Source organism: Phasianus colchicus, chromosome 34 (assembly GCF_987193195.1).
Source record: "Phasianus colchicus chromosome 34, bPhaCol1.hap1.1, whole genome shotgun sequence".
Classification (NCBI taxonomy): domain Eukaryota; kingdom Metazoa; phylum Chordata; class Aves; order Galliformes; family Phasianidae; genus Phasianus; species Phasianus colchicus.
Genome location: NC_143469.1, coordinates 1,435,964 through 1,459,022, shown reverse-complemented (window position 1 = coordinate 1,459,022; position 23,059 = coordinate 1,435,964). Strand labels below are relative to the sequence as shown.

The 23,059-nt window shown below is 58.4% G+C and overlaps 1 protein-coding gene across 1 annotated transcript in view; it reads left to right on the top strand.

Annotated features, from left to right (window-relative positions):
* LOC116241127 (adhesion G protein-coupled receptor L1-like) overlaps positions 1 to 23,059 on the top strand; it is a 133,509-nt gene that overhangs the window by 33,541 nt on the left and 76,909 nt on the right. The window contains 1 exon segment of the mRNA XM_090128605.1: positions 21,097 to 21,912. Coding sequence (XP_089984731.1) covers positions 21,097 to 21,912 — 816 coding nt within the window.

Sequence of the window (23,059 nt, the reverse complement as noted above, 5' to 3'; positions counted from 1 at the left end):
TCCCCCATTCTGACCCCAAATCCAGGCCCCCCCCATAACCCAAACCCTGCCCCCCCCCCCCATAAATCCCAATCTGGCCCCAAATTCTGACCCCCCCACCCCAAAATCCCCCATTCTCACCCCAAATCCCAGCCCCCCCCCATATCCTGCCCCCCCCCATAACCCAAATCCTTCCCCCCCCCATAAAACCCAACCTGACCCCAAACCCTGACCCCCCCCCACCCCAAAATCCCCCATTCTGACCCCAAATCCCAGCCCCCCCCCCAACCCAAATCCTCCCCCCCCCCCAAATCCCAACCTGACCCCAAACCCTGACCCCCCCCCACCCCAAAATCCCCCATTCTCACCCCAACCCCCCCCCCCATTTCCCCCCCCCCCCCCCGTGCCCCCAAATCCTCACCAGACCCCCAACCCCCCCCCCCCCAAACATTTCCCCCCCCCCATTTTCCCCCCCCCCCTTTTAGCACAAGGGCAGGAAGGGGTTAAAAGCCCCCCCCCCCCAATATCGATATACCGGATGCTCTGACCCCAATTAGCCCTAATTAACCCTAATTAAGCCCATCCAATCGCGTGGAATCCCCAAGAGGGACCCCCCCCAACACCCCCCCGCCCCCCCCCCCCATTTTTAGGGACCCCCCCCCATTTTAAAACCCCTCCATTCCCCCCCCCCCCCCCTCAGTGCTGGTAGATCTGCAGACGAATGGGGTGGGGGTGGGGGGGGGGGGGCACAAAAAAGGGGTGACGGGGTGACCCCCCCCCCCCACCCCGACCCCCCCCCCCACCCAGAGACCCCCCCCAAATATTTCTACCCCCCCCCCGACCCCCCCCCGCCTTTCATTTCCCCATCAAATCAGTTCAATCCGTGCCCCCCCCCCCCCCCCAAATCCCTTCCCAACCCCCCCCCCCAACCACGACCCCCCCCCCACCCCCCCCCCCCAGCGCAGCCCAGGGGTAGGGGGGCAATTAGGGGTAATTAGGGGTAATTAGGGGCAATTAGGGGCAATTAGGGGTAATTAGGGGGTAATTAGGGGCAATTAGGGGCAATTAGGGGTAATTAGGGGGCAATTAGGGGGGTTTGGGGGGTAATTAGGGGTAATTAGGGGGCAAATAGGGGGGTTTGGGGGGTAATTAGGGGTAATTAGGGGCAATTAGGGGCAATTAGGGGCAGTTGTGGGGCAATTAGGGGCAATGAGGGGCGTTTGGGGGGTAATTAGGGGCAATTAGGGGCAGTTGTGGGGCAATTAAGGGGGCAGGTGGGGCAATTAAGGGCAATTAGGGGGCAATTAGGTGCAGTTGTGGGGCAATTAGGGGCAATTAGGGGGCAATTAAGGGGCAAATAAGGGCAATTAGGGGCAATTAGGGGGCAGGTGGGGCAATTAGGGGGCAATTAGGAGCAATTAAGGTGGCAGGTGGGGCAATTAGGGGCAGTTGTGGGGCAATTAGGGGTAATTAGGGGCAATTAGGGGCAGTTGTGGGGCAATTAAGTGGCAATTAGGGGCAATTAAGGGGGCAGGTGGGGCAATTAGGGGTAGTTGTGGGGCCATTACGGGCAATTAAGGGCAATTAGGGGCAATTAGGGGCAGTTGTGGGGCAATTAGGGGCAGTTCTGGGGCAATTAGGGGCAATTAGGCGGCTATGAGGGGCAGTTGTGGGGCAATTAGGGGCAATTAGAGGCAGTTAAGGTTAATTAGGGGGCAAATAAGGGCAGTTGTGGGACAATTAAGGGGTAATTAGTGGCAGTTGTGGGGCAATTAGGGGCAATTAGGGGGCAATAAGGGCAATTAGGGGCAGTTGTGGGCAATTAGGGGGCAATTAGGGGCAGTTGTGGGGCAATTAGGGGTAATTAGGGGCAATTAGGGGGCAGTTGTCTGGCAATTAGTGGCAATTAAGGGCAATTAGAGGCAGTTGTGGGGCAATTAGGGCCCCCCCACCCCCCCCCCCAGCGCAGCCCAGGGGTAGGGGGGCAATTAGGGGTAATTAGGGGCAATTAGGGGCAATTAGGGGTAATTAGGGGGTAATTAGGGGCAATTAGGGGCAATTAGGGGTAATTAGGGGGCAATTAGGGGGGTTTGGGGGGTAATTAGGGGTAATTAGGGGGCAAATAGGGGGGTTTGGGGGGTAATTAGGGGTAATTAGGGGCAATTAGGGGCAATTAGGGGCAGTTGTGGGGCAATTAGGGGCAATGAGGGGCGTTTGGGGGGTAATTAGGGGCAATTAGGGGCAGTTGTGGGGCAATTAAGGGGGCAGGTGGGGCAATTAAGGGCAATTAGGGGGCAATTAGGTGCAGTTGTGGGGCAATTAGGGGCAATTAGGGGGCAATTAAGGGGCAAATAAGGGCAATTAGGGGCAATTAGGGGGCAGGTGGGGCAATTAGGGGGCAATTAGGAGCAATTAAGGTGGCAGGTGGGGCAATTAGGGGCAGTTGTGGGGCAATTAGGGGTAATTAGGGGCAATTAGGGGCAGTTGTGGGGCAATTAAGTGGCAATTAGGGGCAATTAAGGGGGCAGGTGGGGCAATTAGGGGTAGTTGTGGGGCCATTACGGGCAATTAAGGGCAATTAGGGGCAATTAGGGGCAGTTGTGGGGCAATTAGGGGCAGTTCTGGGGCAATTAGGGGCAATTAGGCGGCTATGAGGGGCAGTTGTGGGGCAATTAGGGGCAATTAGAGGCAGTTAAGGTTAATTAGGGGGCAAATAAGGGCAGTTGTGGGACAATTAAGGGGTAATTAGTGGCAGTTGTGGGGCAATTAGGGGCAATTAGGGGGCAATAAGGGCAATTAGGGGCAGTTGTGGGGCAATTAGGGGGAAATTAGGGGCAATTAGGGGCAGTTGTGGGGCAATTAGGGGTAATTAGGGGCAATTAGGGGGCAGTTGTCTGGCAATTAGTGGCAATTAAGGGCAATTAGAGGCAGTTGTGGGGCAATTAGGGCCCCCCCCCCCCCCCCCCCAGCGCAGCCCAGGGGTAGGGGGCAATTAGGGGGGTTTGGGGGGTAATTAGGGGTAATTAGGGGGCAAATAGGGGCGTTTGGGGGGTAATTAGGGGAAATTAGGGGCAGTTGTGGGGTAATTAGGGGACAATAAAAAGCAATTACGGGCTATTAGAGGAAATTAGGGCCAATTAAGGGGCAAATAAGGGCAACTAGGGGCAATTAGGGGCTGCTGTAGGGCAATTAAAGGGCAATTAAAGGCAATTAGGGACAAGTGGGGCAATTAGGGGCAATTAGGGGCAGTTGTGGGGCAATTAGGGGTAATTAGGGGCAGTTGTGGGACAATTAAGGGGTAATTAGTGGCAGTTGTGGGGCAATTAGGGGCAGTTGTGGGGCAATTAAGGGGTAATTAGGGGCGTCTGGGGGGTAACTAGGGGCAATTAGGGGCAGTTGTGGGGCAATTAGGGGGCAATTAGGGGGCAATTAGGGGCAATTAGGGGCAGTTGTGGGGCAATTAGGGGGCAATTAGGGGGCAATTAGGGGCAATTAGGGGCAGTTGTGGGGCAATTAGGGGCAGTTGTGGGGTAATTAGGGGACAATAAAAGGCAATTACGGGCTATTAGAGGAAATTAGGGCCAATTAAGGGGCAAATAAGGGCAATTAGGGGCAATTAGGGGCTGCTGTAGGGCAATTAAAGGGCAATTAAAGGCAATTAGGGACAAGTGGGGCAATTAGGGGCAATTAGGGGCAGTTCTGGGGCAATTAGGGGCAATTAGGCGGCTATTAGGGGCAGTTGTGGGGCAATTAGGGGCAATTAGAGGCAGTTAAGGTTAATTAGGAAGCAAATAAGGGCAGTTGTGGGACAATTAAGGGGTAATTAGTGGCAGTTGTGGGGCAATTAGGGGCAATTAGGGGGCAATAAGGGCAATTAGGGGCAGTTGTGGGGCAATTAGGGGCAATTAGAGGCAGTTGTGGGGCAATTAGGGGTAATTAGGGGCAGTTGTGGGGCAATTACGGGCAATTAAGGGCAATTAGGGGCAATTAAGGGGCAGTTGTGAGGCAATTACGGGCAATAAAGGGCAATTAGGGGCAATTAGGGGGCAGGTGGGGCAATTAGGGGCAGTTGTGGGGCAATTAGGGGTAATTAGGGGTAATTAGGGGCAGTTGTGGGGCAATTAGGGGCAATTAAGGGCAATTAAAGGCAGTTGTGCGGCAATTAGGGGTAATTAGGGGCAATTAGGGGGCAATTAGGGGGCAGTTGTCTGGCAATTAGTGGCAATTAAGGGCAATTAGAGGCAGTTGTGGGGCAATTAGGGCCCCCCCACCGCCCCCCCAGCGCAGCCCAGGGGTAGGGGGGCAATTAGGGGGGTTTGGGGGGTAATTAGGGGTAATTAGGGGCAATTAGGGGGGTTTGGGGGGTAATTAGGGGTAATTAGGGGCAATTAGGGGGGTTTGGGGGGTAATTAGGGGTAATTAGGGGCAATTAGGGGGCAATTAGGGGCGTTTGGTGGGTAATTAGGGGTAATTAGGGGCAATTAGGGGCAATTAGGGGGGTTTGGGGGGTAATTAGGGGTAATTAGGGGCAGTTGTGGGGCAATTAGGGGCAATTAAGGGGCAAATAAGGGCAATTAGGGTCAATTAGGGGGCAATTAGGGGCAGTTGTGGGGTATTTATGGGGCAATTAGGGGCAGTTGTGGGGCATTTAGGGGGCAATTAGGGGCAATTAAGGGGGCAGGTGGGGCAATTAAGGGCAATTAGGGGGCAATTAGGTGCAGTTGTGGGGCAATTAGGGGCAATTAGGGGGCAATTAAGGGGCAAATAAGGGCAATTAGGGGCAATTAGGGGGCAGGTGGGGCAATTAGGGGGCAATTAGGAGCAATTAAGGGGGCAGGTGGGGCAATTAGGGGCAGTTGTGGGGCAATTAGGGGTAATTAGGGGCAATTAGGGGCAGTTGTGGGGCAATTAAGTGGCAATTAGGGGCAATTAAGGGGGCAGGTGGGGCAATAAGGGGCAGTTGTGGGGCAATTAGGGGTAATTAGGGGCAGTTGTGGGGCAATTAAGTGGCAATTAGGGGCAATTAAGGGGGCAGGTGGGGCAATTAGGGGCAGTTGTGGGGCAATTAGGGGTAATTAGGGGCAATTAGGGGGCAATTAGGGGCAGTTGTGGGGCAAATAGTGGCAATTATGGGGCAATTAGGGGCAGTTGGGCAATTAGGGGCAATAAAGGGGCAATTAGGGGCAATTAAGGGGCAGGTGGGGCAATTAGGGAGCAATTAGGGGCAATTAAGGGGGCAGGTGGGGCAATTAGGGCAGTTGTGGGGCAATTAAGGGGTAATTAGGGGCTGTTGTGGGGCAATTAGGGGCAATTAGGTCAGTTGTGGGGCAATCAGGGGCAATTAGGGGCAATTGTGGAGCAATTAGGAGCAATTAAGGGGCAAATAAGGGCAATTAGGGGCAATTAGGGGGCAATTAGGGGCAGTTGTTGGGAATTTATGGGGCAATTAGGGGCAATTAGGAGACAATTAGGGAGAGGTGGGGCAATTAAGGGCAATTAGGGGCAGTTGTGGGGCAATTAGGGGTAATCAGGGGCAGTTGTGGGGCAATTAGGGGTAATCAGGGGCAGATGTGGGGTATTTATGGGGCAATTAGGGGCAATAACGGGGCAAATAAGGGCAATTAGGGGCAATTAAGGGCAATTAGGGGGCAATTGGGCAGTTGTGGGGCAATTAGGAGCACTTAAGGGGCTAATAAGGTCAATTAGGGGCAATTAAGGGCAATTACGGGGCAGTTAGAGGCAATTGCGGGGCAATTAGGGGTAATTAGGGGCTGTTGTGGGGCAATAAGGGCAGTTGTGGGGCAATTAGGGGACAATTAGGGGCAATTAGGGGGCAGGTGGGGCAATTAGGGGCAGTTGTGGGGCAATTAGGGGCAAATAAGGGCAATTAGGGGCAATTAAGGGAAATTAGGAGGCAGTTAGGGGCAGTTGTGGGGCAATTAGGGACAATTAAGAGCAATTAGGGGTAATTAGGGGCAGTCGTGGGGTAATTAGGGGCAATTAGGGGGCAATTGGGGACAGGTGGGGCAATTAAGTGGCAATTAGGGGCAATTAGGGGGCAGGTGGGGCAATTAGGGGCAGTTGTAGGGCAATTAGGGGCAATTAAGGGCAATTAGGGGTAATTAAGGGGCAAATAAGGGCAATTAGGGGCAATTAAGGGCAATTAGGGACAATTAGGGGGCAGTTGGGGCAATTAAGGGCAGTTGTGGGGCAATTAAGGGGTAATTAGGGGTAATTAGGGGCTGTTGTGGGGCAATTAGGGCAGTTGTGGGGCAATTAGGGGCAATTAGGGGGCAATTAGGGACAGGTGGGGCAATTAGGGGCAGTTGTGGGGCAATTAGGTGCAATTAAGGGCCATTAGGGGCAATTAGGAGCAGTTGTGGGGCAATTAAGGGAAATTAGGGGCAATTAGGGGCAATTTGGGGCAATTAGTGGCAGTTGTAGGGCAATTAAGGGGTAATTAGGGGCAGTTGTAGGGCAATTAAGGGGTAATTAGGGGCAATTAGGGGCTGTTGTGGGGCAATTAAGGGCAATTTGGGGCAATTAGGGGCAGTTATGGGGTTTTTATGGGATCTCTATGCGCACTTATAGGGTCTCTATGGGGCAGCTATGGGGCAGCTATGGGGCAGCTATGGGTCTCTATGGGGCAGTTGTAGGGTCTCTATGGGGTCCCTATGGGGCAGCTTTGGGTCTCTATGGGGCAGTTATAGGGTTTCTATGGGGTCTCTATGGGGCCGCCATGGGGTCCCTATGGGGCAGCTATGGGGCAGTTATGGGGTCTCTATGGGGCAGTTATAGGGTCCCTATGGGGCAGCTATGGGTCCCTATGGGGTCCCTATGGGGCAGTTATGGGGTCTCTATGGGGCAGCCATAGGGTCTCTATGGGGTCCCTATGGGGGCGCCATGGGATCTCTATGGGGCAGTTATGGGGTCTCTATGGGGCAGTTATGGGGTCTCTATGGGGCAGCTATGGGGCAGCTATGGGGTCTCTATGGGGCAGTTATGGGGTCTCTATGGGGCAGCTATGGGGCACTTATAGGACAGTTATAGGATCTCTATGGGGTCTCTATGGGGCGGTTGTAGGGTCTTTATGGGGTCTCCATGGGGTCCCTATGGGGCAGTCATGGGGTCACTATGGCGTCTCTATGGGGCAGTTATAGGGTCTCTATGGGGTCCCTATGGGGCAGCTATGGGGCAGTTATAGGGTCTCTATTGGGCAGTTATGGGGCAGCTATGGGGTCCTTATGGGGCAGTTATAGGGTCCCTATGGGGCAGCTATGGGGCCGCCATGGGGCAGTTATAGGATCTCTATGGGGCAGTTATGGGGTCCCTATGGGGTCCCTATGGGGCAGCTATGGGGCAGTTATGGGGCCGCTATGGGGTCTCTATGGGGCAGTTATAGGGTCTCTATGGGGCAGCCATGGGGTCCCTATGGTTCAGCTATGGGGCAGCCATGGGGCCGCTATGGGGTCTCTATGGGGCAGTTATAGGGTCCCTATGGGGCAGCTATGGGGTCTCTATGGGGCAGTTATAGGGTCTCTATGGGGCAGCCATGGGGCAGTTATGGGGTCTCTATGGGGCACTTATAGGGTCCCTATGGGGCCGCTATGGGGTCTCTATGGGGTCTGTATGGGGCCACCATGGGATCTCTATGGGGCAGCTATGGGTCTCTATGGGGCAGCTATGGGGCAGTTATAGGGTCTCTGTGGAGCAGCTATAGGGTTTCTATGGGGCAGCCATGGAGTTCTATGGGGCAGCTATGGGATATCTATGGGGCAGTTATAGGGTCCTTATGGGGCAGCCATGGGGTCTCTATGGGGCAGTTATAGGGTCAGTATGGGGCAGCTATGGGGCAGTTCTGGGGTCTCTATGGGGCAGTTATAGGGTTTGTATGGGGTTCCTATGGGGCAGCTATAGGATATCTATGGGGCAGTTATAGGGTCTCTATGGGGTCTGTATGGGTCAGCTATAGCGTCTCTATGGGGCAGTTGTAGGGTCTTTATGGGGTCGCCATGGGGCAGCTATGGGATCCCTATGGGGCAGTTATAGGGTCCCTATGGGGCAGCTATGGGGCAGTTATAGGGTCTCAATAGGGCAGCTATGGGGTCTCTATGGGGTCCCTATGGGGCAGTTATAGGGTCCCTATGGGGCAGCTATGGGGCAGTTATAGGGTCTCAATAGGGCAGCTATGGGGTCTCTATGGGGTCCCTATGGGGCACTTATAGGGTCTCTATGGGGCAGCTATAGGGTTTCTATGGGGTCTCTATGGGGCAATTATGGGGTATTTATGGGGTCCCGATGGGGCAGCCATGGGGCAGTTATAGGGTCTCTATGGGGCAGCTGTAGGATTTCTATGGGGCAGTTATAGGGTTCCTATGGGGCAGCTATGGGGTCTCTATGGGGCAGCTATGGGGTCCCTACGGGGCAGTTATGGGGTCTCTATGGGGTCCCTATGGGGCCGCTATGGGGTCCCTATGGGGCAGCTATGGGGTCTCTATGGGGTCTGTATGGGGCCGCCATGGGATCTCTATGGGGCAGCTATGGGGCAGCTATGGGGCACTTATAGGGTCTCTATGGGACAGTTATGGGGTCTCTATGGGGTTTCTATGGGGATCTATGGGGTCTCTATGGGGCAGTTATAGGGTTTCTATGGGGTCTCTATGGGGCCGCCATGGGGTCCCTATGGGGCAGCTATGGGGCAGTTATGGGGCAGCTATGGGGTCCCTATGGGGCACTTATAGGGTCTCTATGGGGCAGCTATGGGGCAGTCATAGGGTCTCTGTGGAGCAGCTATAGTGTTTCTATGGGGCAGCCATGGAGTTCTATGGGGCAGCTATGGGATCTCTATGGGGCAGTTATGGGGTCTCTATGAAGCAGCTATGGGGCAGCTATGGGGCAGCTATAGGGTCTCTATGGGGCAGCTATGGGATCTCTTTGGGTCAGTTATGGGGTCTCTATGGGGTCCCTATGGGGCAGCTACGGGGCAGTTAAGGGGCAGTTATGGGGTCCCTATGGGCCCGCCATGGGATCTCTATGGGGCAGTTATAGGATCTCTATGGGGCAGCTATGGGGTCCCTATAGGGCCGGCATGGGGTCTCTATGGGGCAGTTATGGGGTCTCTATGGGGTCCCTATGGGGCAGCCATGGGGCAGTTATAGGGTCTCTATGGGGTTTCTATGGGGCAGTTATAGGATCTCTATGGGGCAGTTATAGGATCCCTATGGGGCAGCTATGGGGTCTCTATGGGGCAGTTATGGGGTCCCTATGGGCCCGCCATGGGATCTCTATGGGGCAGTTATAGGGTCTCTATGGGGCAGTTATGGGGTCTTTATGGGGTCTCTATGGGGCAGCCATAGGGTCCCTATGGGTCCCTATGGGGCAGCTATGGGGCAGTTATAGGGTCCCTATGGGGCAGCTATGGGGCAGTTATAGGGTCCCTATGGGGCAGCTATGGGGCCGCCATGGGGCAGTTATAGGGTCTCTATGGGGCAGTTATAGGGTCTCTATGGGATCTCTATGGGGCCGCCATGGGGTCCCTATGGGGCAGCCATGGGGCAGTTATAGGGACTCTATGGGGCAGCTATGGGGCAGCTATGGGGCCTCTATGGGGCAGTTATGGGGTCCCTCTGGGGCAGCTATGGGGTCTCTATGGGGCAGTTATGGGGCAGTTATGGGGTCCTTATGGGGCAGCTATGGTGTCTCTATGGGGCAGCTATGGGGCATTTGTAGGGTCTTTATGGGGTCTCTATGGGGTCCCTATGGGGCAGCTATGGGGCAGTTATAGGGTCCCTATGGGGCAGCTATGGGGCAGTTATAGGGTCCCTATGGGGCAGCTATGGGGCCGCCATGGGGCAGTTATAGGATCTCTATGGGGCAGTTATGGGGTCCCTATGGGGCCGCCATGGGGTCCCTATGGGGCAGCTATGGGGCAGTTATGGGGCAGCTATGGGGTCTCTATGGGGCAGTTATAGGGTCTCTATGGGGCAGCCATGGGGCAGTTATGGGGTCTCTATGGGGCACTTATAGGGTCCCTATGGGGCCGCTATGGGGTCTCTATGGGGTCTGTATGGGGCCACCATGGGATCTCTATGGGGCAGCTATGGGGCAGTTATAGGGTCTCTGTGGAGCAGCTATAGGGTTTCTATGGGGCAGCCATGGAGTTCTATGGGGCAGCTATGGGATATCTATGGGGCAGTTATAGGGTCCTTATGGGGCAGCCATGGGGTCTCTATGGGGCAGTTATAGGGTTTGTATGGCGTCCCTATGGGGCAGCTATAGGATATCTATGGGGCAGTTATAGGGTCTCTATGGGGTCTGTATGGGTCAGCTATAGCGTCTCTATGGGGCAGTTGTAGGGTCTTTATGGGGTCGCCATGGGGCAGCTATGGGATCCCTATGGGGCAGTTATAGGGTCCCTATGGGGCAGCTATGGGGCAGTTATAGGGTCTCAATAGGGCAGCTATGGGGTCTCTATGGGGTCCCTATGGGGCACTTATAGGGTCTCTATGGGGCAGCTATAGGGTTTCTATGGGGTCTCTATGGGGCAATTATGGGGTATTTATGGGGTCCCGATGGGGCAGCCATGGGGCAGTTATAGGGTCTCTATGGGGCAGCTGTAGGATTTCTATGGGGCAGTTATAGGGTTCCTATGGGGCAGCTATGGGGTCTCTATGGGGCAGCTATGGGGTCCCTACGGGGCAGTTATGGGGTCTCTATGGGGTCCCTATGGGGCCGCTATGGGGTCCCTATGGGGCAGCTATGGGGTCTCTATGGGGTCTGTATGGGGCCGCCATGGGATCTCTATGGGGCAGCTATGGGGCAGCTATGGGGCACTTATAGGGTCTCTATGGGACAGTTATGGGGTCTCTATGGGGTTTCTATGGGGATCTATGGGGTCTCTATGGGGCAGTTATAGGGTTTCTATGGGGTCTCTATGGGGCCGCCATGGGGTCCCTATGGGGCAGCTATGGGGCAGTTATGGGGCAGCTATGGGGTCCCTATGGGGCACTTATAGGGTCTCTATGGGGCAGCTATGGGGCAGTCATAGGGTCTCTGTGGAGCAGCTATAGTGTTTCTATGGGGCAGCCATGGAGTTCTATGGGGCAGCTATGGGATCTCTATGGGGCAGTTATGGGGTCTCTATGAAGCAGCTATGGGGCAGCTATGGGGCAGCTATAGGGTCTCTATGGGGCAGCTATGGGATCTCTTTGGGTCAGTTATGGGGTCTCTATGGGGTCCCTATGGGGCAGCTACGGGGCAGTTAAGGGGCAGTTATGGGGTCCCTATGGGCCCGCCATGGGATCTCTATGGGGCAGTTATAGGATCTCTATGGGGCAGCTATGGGGTCCCTATAGGGCCGGCATGGGGTCTCTATGGGGCAGTTATGGGGTCTCTATGGGGTCCCTATGGGGCAGCCATGGGGCAGTTATAGGGTCTCTATGGGGTTTCTATGGGGCAGTTATAGGATCTCTATGGGGCAGTTATAGGATCCCTATGGGGCAGCTATGGGGTCTCTATGGGGCAGTTATGGGGTCCCTATGGGCCCGCCATGGGATCTCTATGGGGCAGTTATAGGGTCTCTATGGGGCAGTTATGGGGTCTTTATGGGGTCTCTATGGGGCAGCCATAGGGTCCCTATGGGTCCCTATGGGGCAGCTATGGGGCAGTTATAGGGTCCCTATGGGGCAGCTATGGGGCAGTTATAGGGTCCCTATGGGGCAGCTATGGGGCCGCCATGGGGCAGTTATAGGGTCTCTATGGGGCAGTTATAGGGTCTCTATGGGATCTCTATGGGGCCGCCATGGGGTCCCTATGGGGCAGCCATGGGGCAGTTATAGGGACTCTATGGGGCAGCTATGGGGCAGCTATGGGGCCTCTATGGGGCAGTTATGGGGTCCCTCTGGGGCAGCTATGGGGTCTCTATGGGGCAGTTATGGGGCAGTTATGGGGTCCTTATGGGGCAGCTATGGTGTCTCTATGGGGCAGCTATGGGGCATTTGTAGGGTCTTTATGGGGTCTCTATGGGGTCCCTATGGGGCAGCTATGGGTCAGTTATAGGGTCTCTATGGGGCAGCTATGGGGTCCCTATGGGGTCTCTATGGCATCACTATGGGGTGGCTATGGGGTCTCTATATGGTTTCTATGGGGCAGCCATGGGGTCTCTATGGGGCAGTTATGGGGTCCCTATGGGGTCCCTATGGGGCAGTTATAGGGTCTCTATGGGGCAGCTATGGGGTCTCTATGGGGCAGTTATAGGGTTCCTATGAGGCAGCTATGGGTCCCTATGGGGCAGTTACAGGATCTCTATGGGGCAGCTATGGGGCAGCTATGGGTCTCTATGGGGCAGCTATGGATCTCTATGGGGCAGCTATGGGTCTCTATGGGGCACCTATGGGGCAGCTATGGGTCTCTATGGGGCAGCTATGGGGCAGCTATGGGGTCTCTATGGGGCCGCCATGGGGCAGTTATAGGATCTCTATGGGGCAGCTATGGGTCCCTATGGGGCAGCTATGGGATCTCTATGGGGCAGCTATGGGTCTCTATGGGGCAGCTATGGGGCCGCTATGGGTCCCTATGGGGCAGTTATAGGGTTCCTATGGGGCAGTTATAGGGTCTCTATGGGGCAGTTACAGGATCTCTATGGGGCAGTTATGGGGCAGCTATGGGGTCCCTATGGGGTCCCTATGGGGCAGTTATAGGATTTCTATGGGGCAGTTATGGGGTCCCTATGGGGCAGCTATAGGATCTCTATGGGGCAGCTATGGGTCTCTATGGGGCAGCTATGGGGCAGTTATAGGGTCTCTATGGGGTCCCTATGGGGCCGCCATGGGAAATCTATGGGGCAGCTATGGGGCAGTTATGGGGTCTCTGTGGGGCAGCTATGGGTCGCTATGGGTCTCTATGGGTCTCTATGGGGCAGCTATGGGTCCCTATGGGGCAGCAGTGGGTCTCTATGGGTCGCTATGGGTCTCTATGGGGCAGCTATGGGTTCCTATGGGTCTCTATGGGGCAGCTATGGGGCAGCTATGGGGTCTCTATGGGTCCGCCATGGGGCAGTTATAGGATCTCTATGGGGCAGCTATGGGATCTCTATGGGGCAGCTATGGGTCTCTATGGGGCAGCTATGGGATCTCTATGGGGCAGCTATGGGTCTCTATGGGGCAGCTATGGGTCTCTATGGGGCAGCTATGGGGCAGTTATGGGATCTCTATGGGGCAGCTATGGGTCTCTATGGGGCAGCTATGGGATCTCTATGGGGCAGCTATGGGTATCTATGGGGCAGCTATGGGTCCCTATGGGGCAGTTATGGGATCTCTATGGGGCAGCTATGGGTCTCTATGGGGCAGCTATGGGGCCGCTATGGGTCCCTATGGGGCAGTTATAGGGTTCCTATGGGGCAGTTATAGGGTCTCTATGGGGCAGTTACAGGATCTCTATGGGGCAGTTATGGGGCAGCTATGGGGTCCCTATGGGGTCCCTATGGGGCAGTTATAGGATTTCTATGGGGCAGTTATGGGGTCCCTATGGGGCAGCTATAGGATCTCTATGGGGCAGCTATGGGGTCTCTATGGGGCAGTTATAGGGTCCCTATGGGGCAGTTATGGGGTCTCTATGGGGCAGCTATGGGTCTCTATGGGTCCCTATGGGGCAGCCATAGGGTCTCTATGGGGCAGCTATGGGGCAGCTATGGGGTCTCTATGGGTCTCTATGGGGCAGCTATGGGATCCCTATGGGGCAGTTATGGGGCAGTTATAGGGTCCCTATGGGGCCGCCATGGGGCAGCCATAGGGTCAGTATGGGGCAGCTATGGGTCTCTATGGGGCAGCTATGGGTCTCTATGGGTCCCTATGGGGCAGTTATGGGGTCTCTATGGGGCAGTTATAGGGTCTTTATGGGGTCTCTATGGGGTCCCTATGGGGCAGCTATGGGGCCGCTATGGGTCCCTATGGGGCAGTTATAGGGTTCCTATGGGGCAGTTATAGGATCTCTATGGGGCAGCTATGGGGTCCGTATGGGGCAGCTATGGATCTCTATGGGGCAGCTATGGGGCAGTTATGGGGTCTCTATGGGGCAGTTACAGGATCTCTATGGGGCAGCTATGGGGCAGCTATGGGTCTCTATGGGTCTCTATGGGGCAGCTATGGGGCAGCTATGGGGTCTCTATGGGGCAGTTACAGGATCTCTATGGGGCAGCTATGGGGCAGCTATGGGTCTCTATGGGTCTCTATGGGGCAGCTATGGGGCAGTTATGGGGTCTCTATGGGGCAGTTACAGGATCTCTATGGGGCAGCTATGGGGCAGCTATGGGGTCTCTATGGGGCCGCCATGGGGCAGCTATGGGATCTCTATGGGGCAGCTATGGGTCTCTATGGGTCTCTATGGGTCTGTATGGGGCAGCTATGGGGCAGCTATGGGTCCCTATGGGTCTCTATGGGTCTCTATGGGGCAGCTATAGGATCTCTATGGGGCAGCTATGGGTCCCTATGGGGCAGTTATGGGGCAGCCATAGGGTCTCTATGGGGCAGCTATGGGTCTCTATGGGTCCCTATGGGGCAGTTATAGGATCTCTATGGGGCAGCTATGGGTCCCTATGGGTCGCTATGGGTCCCTATGGGGCAGTTATAGGATCTCTATGGGTCCCTATGGGGCAGTTATGGGATCTCTATGGGGCAGCTATGGGTCCCTATGGGGCAGCTATGGGGCAGTTATGGGATCTCTATGGGGCAGCTATGGGGTCCCTATGGGGCAGCTATGGGGCAGTTATAGGATCTCTATGGGGCAGCTATGGGGTCTCTATGGGGCAGTTATAGGGTCTCTATGGGTCGCTATGGGTCCCTATGGGGCAGCTATGGGGCAGTTATGGGATCTCTATGGGGCAGCTATGGGTCTCTATGGGGCAGCTATGGGATCTCTATGGGGCAGCTATGGGTATCTATGGGGCAGCTATGGGTCCCTATGGGGCAGTTATGGGATCTCTATGGGGCAGCTATGGGTCTCTATGGGGCAGCTATGGGGCCGCTATGGGTCCCTATGGGGCAGTTATAGGGTTCCTATGGGGCAGTTATAGGGTCTCTATGGGGCAGTTACAGGATCTCTATGGGGCAGTTATGGGGCAGCTATGGGGTCCCTATGGGGTCCCTATGGGGCAGTTATAGGATTTCTATGGGGCAGTTATGGGGTCCCTATGGGGCAGCTATAGGATCTCTATGGGGCAGCTATGGGGTCTCTATGGGGCAGTTATAGGGTCCCTATGGGGCAGTTATGGGGTCTCTATGGGGCAGCTATGGGTCTCTATGGGTCCCTATGGGGCAGCCATAGGGTCTCTATGGGGCAGCTATGGGGCAGCTATGGGGTCTCTATGGGTCTCTATGGGGCAGCTATGGGGTCCCTATGGGGCAGTTATGGGGCAGTTATAGGGTCCCTATGGGGCCGCCATGGGGCAGCCATAGGGTCAGTATGGGGCAGCTATGGGTCTCTATGGGGCAGCTATGGGTCTCTATGGGTCCCTATGGGGCAGTTATGGGGTCTCTATGGGGCAGTTATAGGGTCTTTATGGGGTCTCTATGGGGTCCCTATGGGGCAGCTATGGGGCCGCTATGGGTCCCTATGGGGCAGTTATAGGGTTCCTATGGGGCAGTTATAGGATCTCTATGGGGCAGCTATGGGGTCCGTATGGGGCAGCTATGGATCTCTATGGGGCAGCTATGGGGCAGTTATGGGGTCTCTATGGGGCAGTTACAGGATCTCTATGGGGCAGCTATGGGGCAGCTATGGGTCTCTATGGGTCTCTATGGGGCAGCTATGGGGCAGCTATGGGGTCTCTATGGGGCAGTTACAGGATCTCTATGGGGCAGCTATGGGGCAGCTATGGGGTCTCTATGGGGCCGCCATGGGGCAGCTATGGGATCTCTATGGGGCAGCTATGGGTCTCTATGGGTCTCTATGGGTCTGTATGGGGCAGCTATGGGGCAGCTATGGGTCCCTATGGGTCTCTATGGGTCTCTATGGGGCAGCTATAGGATCTCTATGGGGCAGCTATGGGTCCCTATGGGGCAGTTATGGGGCAGCCATAGGGTCTCTATGGGGCAGCTATGGGTCTCTATGGGTCCCTATGGGGCAGTTATAGGATCTCTATGGGGCAGCTATGGGTCCCTATGGGTCGCTATGGGTCCCTATGGGGCAGTTATAGGATCTCTATGGGTCCCTATGGGGCAGTTATGGGATCTCTATGGGGCAGCTATGGGTCCCTATGGGGCAGCTATGGGGCAGTTATGGGATCTCTATGGGGCAGCTATGGGGTCCCTATGGGGCAGCTATGGGGCAGTTATAGGATCTCTATGGGGCAGCTATGGGGTCTCTATGGGGCAGTTATAGGGTCTCTATGGGTCGCTATGGGTCCCTATGGGGCAGCTATGGGGCAGTTATAGGATCTCTATGGGTCGCTATGGGTCCCTATGGGGCAGTTATAGGGCAGTTATAGGATCTCTATGGGTCTCTATGGGTCGCTATGGGTCCCTATGGCCCCCCCCGCAGGCAGGGCCGCCCCCCCCCATGTCTCTCTCTCTCTCTGTGCCGCAGTCGCGTTTTCTTTTGGGGGGGGGGCAGCTCTTAATTTGGGGAGGGGGCGGCGGGGGGGGGGGGGGGGGTCATCAATTAATTCTATGGGGCGGGGGGGGGGGGGGGGCGGCTCTTTTTCCCACAGGTGAAACCCAGCGCCGGGTCCTTTTTTTTTTTTTTTTTGGGGGGGGGGGGTCGAAGGAGGAGGAGGGGGGGGGGGGGGGCTGCGATTTTGGGGGGGGGGCTTTAAGGTGGGGGGGGGGGGGGGGGTCCCCTAACGCCTTCTCTCCTCCTCCTCCTCCTCGCAGCTCCCGGCCCCCCCACTGCGCCCCCCCGGATCGCGGGGCCCCCCCGCCTGTGAGTGTCCCCGTGTGCCCCCCCGGGGACCCCCCCCCAAAAAAAAAAACACCCCCCCCCCCTCCTTTCCCCCCCCCCCCCAAACCTTCCATCCCCCCCTTTTTGTTTCTTTAACCCCCCCCCCGTTTTATCTCTTCGTGCACACGCGTGTGCAAGAGCGCTTTTGGGGGGGGGGAGGGGAGGGGGGGGGGGTGTGAGACGCGCGCGTGCAAAAGCGCTCTTGTGGCCGTGGGTGCACAAGTGGGTGTGAGTGTGCAAAGGTGTGCAAGGCCGGGGGGGGGATTAAAAGTGGGGGGGGGGGGAAACAGGCCAGGCTGGTGCCCGTAGAGCTTAATTGCGGGGGGGGGGGCACAAATTCACACGCGTGTGCAAACGCGGGGGGGGGGGCACGAGGACACACGCGTGTGCAATGCTGGGGGGGGGGGGGGGGCGCGCAGCCTGGCTTGGTTTTTATATGGGGGGGGGGGCGTCTCCTTTCCCCCCCCCCCCCAAATCATCGCGTAGAGACGCCGTGATTTTTTGTTTGGGGGGGGGGGGGAGTTTGGGGGCGTCTCTGCGCCGTGCCCCCCCCCCCACTCGACCCCCCCCCCCCCAAAATGTGTGCGCGTGCCTGCGACCCCCCTCCCCCACTTTTCTTCCCCCCCCCCCCCCCCCCCATTTCTCTCCCCGCAGCTTTTTTAACCCCCCCGTTTCTCTCCCCCGTTTCTCTCTGCAGCAGCGCCGGACAGCCGAGACCACGAGACCCCCCCCCCCCCCCCCCCCCCGACCCCCCCCCAACTTTGACGCCCCCCCCCCAAATTTAATCGGGGGGGTCCCCGTCAAACCCCCCCCCCCCCCCCCCCCCAAGAAAGCAAGCAGCCAACCCTGGCTGTGGGCCTGGGGGGGGGGGAAGGAGCCCCCATTTCAGGACCCCCCCTTCGATTCAGGACCCCCCCCTCATTTCAGGACCCCCCCCTCATTTCAGGACCCCCCCTTCGATTCAGGACCCCCCCTCAATTCTTGACCCCCCCCCTCAATTCAGGACCCCCTCACAATTCAGACCCCCCCCCAATTCATGACCCCCCCCCCTCAATTCAAGACCCCCCCCTCGATTCCAGACCCCCCCTCAGTTCAGGACCCCCCCCCATTTCAGGACCCCCCCTCGATTCAAGACCCCCCCCTCGATTCAGGACCCCCCCCTCATTTCAGGACCCCCCCCCCATTTCAGGACCCTCGATTCAGGACCCCCCCCTCCAATTCAGGACCCCCCCTTCAATTCAGGACCCCCCCTCATTTCAGGACCCCCCCCCCATTTCAGGACCCCCCTCAATTCAGGACCCCCCCTCAATTCAGACCCCCCCCCCCAATTCATGACCCCCCCACCCTCAATTCAGGACCCCCCCCACTTCAGGACACCCCCCATTTCAGGCCCCCCCCCTCAATTCAGGGACCCCACCCATTTCAGGACCCCCCCCTCAATTCATGACCCCCCCTCAATTCAGGACCCCCCCACAATTCAGACCCCCCCCCCCAATTCATGACCCCCCCCCTCAATTCAGCACCCCCCCCTCGATTCAAGACCCCCCCCCCATTTCAGGACCCCCCCCTTCAATTCAGGACCCCCCCTCAATTCAGGACCCCCCCTCTATTCATGTCCCCCCCCCTTCAATTCAGGACCCCCCCCCCCCAATTCAGGACCCCCCCCGTCGATTCAGGACCCCGCCCCATTTCAGGACCCCCCCTCAATTCAGGACCCCCCCTCCATTCAGGCCCCCCCCCCACTTCAGGACCCTCGATTCAGGACCCCCCCCTCAATTCAACCCCCCCTCCCCCAATTCAGGACCCCCCCTCAATTCTTGACCCCCCCCCTCAATTCAACCCCCCCCCTCCAATTCAGGACCCCCCCCCATTTCAGGACCCCCCCTCAATTCAGTACCCCCCCCCAATTCAAAACCCCCCCCTCAATTCAGGCCCCCCCCCAATTTGCTCCCCCCCCCCACCTTTAGCCCCCTATAATAACAGCTGACATCTCCACAGCCCCCCCCTCATTTTACCCCCCCCCCATTTTAAGCCCCCCCCCCCCCGTTGCGTTTTAGGACCCCCCCCCCCCAATTCCATCCCGGATGAGGGTGACCCCCCCTCACCCCAACGCCCCCCCCCCCCATTTCAGGTGCCCCCCCCCCATATCCCTGCTCCCCCCCCCCCTGGGGTCGCCCCCTCCCCCCATGTCCCCCCCCCTCAATCCGGCCCCCCCCAGGCTCTGATGACGGCTTCTCTTTTCTCTCTGCTTCTCTCCCCCCCCTCCCCCCCCCCCACTTTTTTGCCCCCCCCCCCGTTGTCCCTCCGTCCGTCCCCCTGTCCCCACGTCTGTCCCACCGCCCCCCATCCATCCCCATAACCCCCCCCCCAAACCCCCCCCCCATCCACCTCCCCCCCCCCAAATCCTCTCCCCTCCCCCCATCCGCCCCCCCCCATTTTTGCCCCCCCCCCGTTGTCCCTCTGTCCGTCCCCGTGTCCCCACATCTGTCCACCGCCCCCCAAATTCCCCCCCCCACCCCATATCCATGCCCCCCCCCCCAACCACCTCTCCCCCCCCCCAAATCCCACCCCCCCCACCCCACCCCATATCCATCCCTCCACCCCCATCCCCCCCCACATCCCCCCACCCCATATTCACCCCCCACCCTAAATCCACCCCACATCCCACCCCATATCCACCCCAAATCCCCCCACCGCCCCACATCCCACCCCACATCCCCCCCACCCCATATCCCCCACCCTCCCATATCCCCCCCACATCCCACCCCATATCCATCCCTATATCCCCCCCACATCCCCCCATATTCCCCCATCCATCCCCACATCCCACGCCATATCCCCCCATCCCACCCCACATCCTCCCCACATCCCACCCCATACCTCCCACCCCATCCCCCACATCCCACCCCACATCCCACCCCATATCCTCCCATCCATCCCTCCATCCCCATATCCCCCCATACCCCCATATCCCCCCCCATATCCACCCCATATCCATCCCCACATCTCACCCCATATCCCCCCATCCATCCCCCCATCCCCTCCCCATCCACCCCCACATCCCACCCCATATCCCACCCCATATCTCCCACCCGATATCCCCACATCCCACCCCATATCCCCACATCCCACCCCCCACATCCCCCCCCATATCCATCCCCATCTCCCACCCCATACCTCCCACCCCATATCCCCCCATCCATTCCCACATCCCACGCCATATCCCCCCATCCCACCCCACATCCTCCCCACATCCCACCCCATATCCCCCCATCCATCCCCCCATCCCCATATCCCCCCATACCCCCACATCCCCCCCCACATCCCACCCCATATCCATCCCCACATCTCACCCCATATCCCCCCATCCATCCCCCCATCCCCTCCCCATCCACCCCCCCCATCCCACCCCATATCCCACCCCATATCTCCCACCCCATATCCCCACATCCCACCCCCCACATCCCCCCCATATCCCCCCCATATCCCACCCCATCCCCCCCACCCCCCACATCCCCCCATATCCCCCCATCCATCCCCACATCCCACGCCATATCCCCCTATCCCACCCCACATCCTCCCCACATCCCACCCCATATCCCCCCATCCATCCCCCCATCCCCATATCCCCCCATACCCCCACATCCCCCCCCACATCCCCCCCCACATCCCCCCCCATATCCACCCCATATCCATCCCCATCTCCCACCCCATATCCACCCCATATCCACCCATCCATCCCCACATCCCACCCCCCACATCACCCCCATATCCCCCCATCCATCCCCCCATACCCCCCCCACATCCCACCCCATATCCCCCCATCCCCCCCCACATCCCGCCCCATATCCACCCCATATCCCCCCCCATATCCACCCCATATCCATCCCCATCTCCCACCCCCCACATCCCCCCATATCCCCCCATCCATCCCCCCATCCCACCCCACATCCTCCCCACATCCCACCCCATACCTCCCCCCCCATATCCCCACATCCCACCCCATATCCCCCCCATATCCCCCCATCCATCCCCCCATCCCCATATCCCCCCATACCCCCCCATCCCCCCCCATATCCACCCCATATCCATCCCCATCTCCCACCCCCCATCCCCCCCATCCCCCCCCACCCCCCCATCCCCCCCCCACCCCACAACCCCCCCCCCCCCATCCCCCCCCCGCAGTTTTCGTTTGCCCCGGCCGCTTGCAGCGCGTCGGCTCGGTGACGTCGCAGCACCGCTCGGATCACCGCTCTGGGTCGTGGTGTCGCGACCCGCTTCAATCCGGCGAGCGACTTTACGTCCTTCCCTGGGCTCCGTACCGTTCCGACACTCTGACCGAATACGCGTCGTGGGAAGCTTTCGCCGGCTCGCGACATACCACGACATATCGCCTCCCGAGCCGCGCCGACGGCACCGGTTTCGCCGTTTACGACGGCGCCGTGTTTTATAACAAAGAACGAACCCGCAGCGTCGTCAAATTCGACCTCCGCACCCGGATTAAAAGCGGCGAAGCCGTGGTCGGGGCGGCTAACTATCACGACACGTCACCCTATCGCTGGGGGGGGAAAACCGACATCGACCTGGCGGTGGACGAGGAAGGGCTGTGGGTGCTTTACGCCACCGAAAGCAACGGGGGGAGGCTGGTGGTCAGCCAGCTCAACCCCTACACGCTGCGCTTCGAGGGCACCTGGGAGACGGGTTACGATAAACGGGCGGCGTCGGACGCTTTTATGGCTTGCGGGGTTTTGTACGTGGTGAGGAGCGGCTACGAGGAGGAGGAGGAGGAGGAGGAAGAAGGGGAGGAAGGCTCGGACGGTTTGGTTTACGCGTTCGACACGCGGTTGGGTCGGGGGACGTCGATGCGTTTGGCTTTTCCCAACCCCTATCGGTTCGTGTCGTCAGTGGGTTACAACCCCAGGGACAACCAGCTGTACGTCTGGAACAACCACTTCGTGCTGCGCTACGGGCTGCACTTCGGGCCGGGCGACGGCGGGGACGGTGAGGTTTGATTCGGGGGGGGCGTCGGGGGTCGCGGGGGGGGTGGGGGGCTGAGATATGGGCTGCGGTTCGGGCTGCGGTTGGGGATGGGGGGTTTTTGGGGAGGGGGTTGGGGGTCGGGGGGTGGGGAAGCGGCTGCAGTTTGGGATGGAAAAGGATGGGGACGGTGAGATTTGATTCGGGGGGGGGCGTCGGGGGTCGCGGGGGGGGTGGGGGGCTGCGGTTCGGGCTGGGAAAGGATGGGGATGCCGACTTTTGGGGGGAGGGGGTTTGGGTGGGAGGGATGCTGAGATACGGGCTGCAGTTTGGGATGGGAGAGGATGGGGATGGTGAGGTTTGATTTGGGGGGGGCGTCGGGGGTCGCGGGGGGGTGGGGGGCTGCGGTTTGGGCTGCGGTTTGGGATGGTGGGTTTTTGGGGAGGGGTTTGGGGTGGGAGGGATGCTGAGATACGGGCCGGGGGACGGCGGGGACGGTGAGGTTTCATTCGGGGGGGGCGTCGGGGGTCGCGGGGGGGTGGGGGGCTCAGATATGGGCTGCGGTTCGGGCTGGGAAAGGATGGGGATGCCGACTTTTGGGGGGAGGGGGTTGGGGTGGGAGGGATGCTGAGATACGGGCTGCAGTTTGGGATGGGAGAGGATGGGGATGGTGAGATTTGATTTGGGGGGGGGCGTCGGGGGTCGCGGGGGGGGTGGGGGGCTGCGGTTCGGGCTGGGAAAGGATGGGGATGCCGACTTTTTGGGGGAGGGGTTTGGGGGGGAGGAGAGGTTGGGATGCTGAGATACGGGCTGCAGTTTGGGATGGAGGACGGAGGGGACGGTGAGATTTGATTTGGGGGGGGGGCGTGGGGGGTCGCGGGGGGGGTGGGGGGCTGAGATATGGGCTGGGAAAGGATGGGGATGGGGGGTTTTTGGGGAGGGGGTTGGGGCGCAGGAGAGGTTGGGATGCTGAGATACGGGATGGGGGATGGAGGGAAAGGTGAGATTTGATTTGGGGGGGGGCATCGGGGGTCGCGGGGGGGTGGGGGGCTGCGGTTCGGGCTGGGAAAGGATGGGGATGGTGAGATTTGATTTGGGGGGGGGGCGTCGGGGGTCGCGGGGGGGTGGGGGGCTGCGGTTCGGGCTGGGAAAGGATGGGGATGGGGAGTTT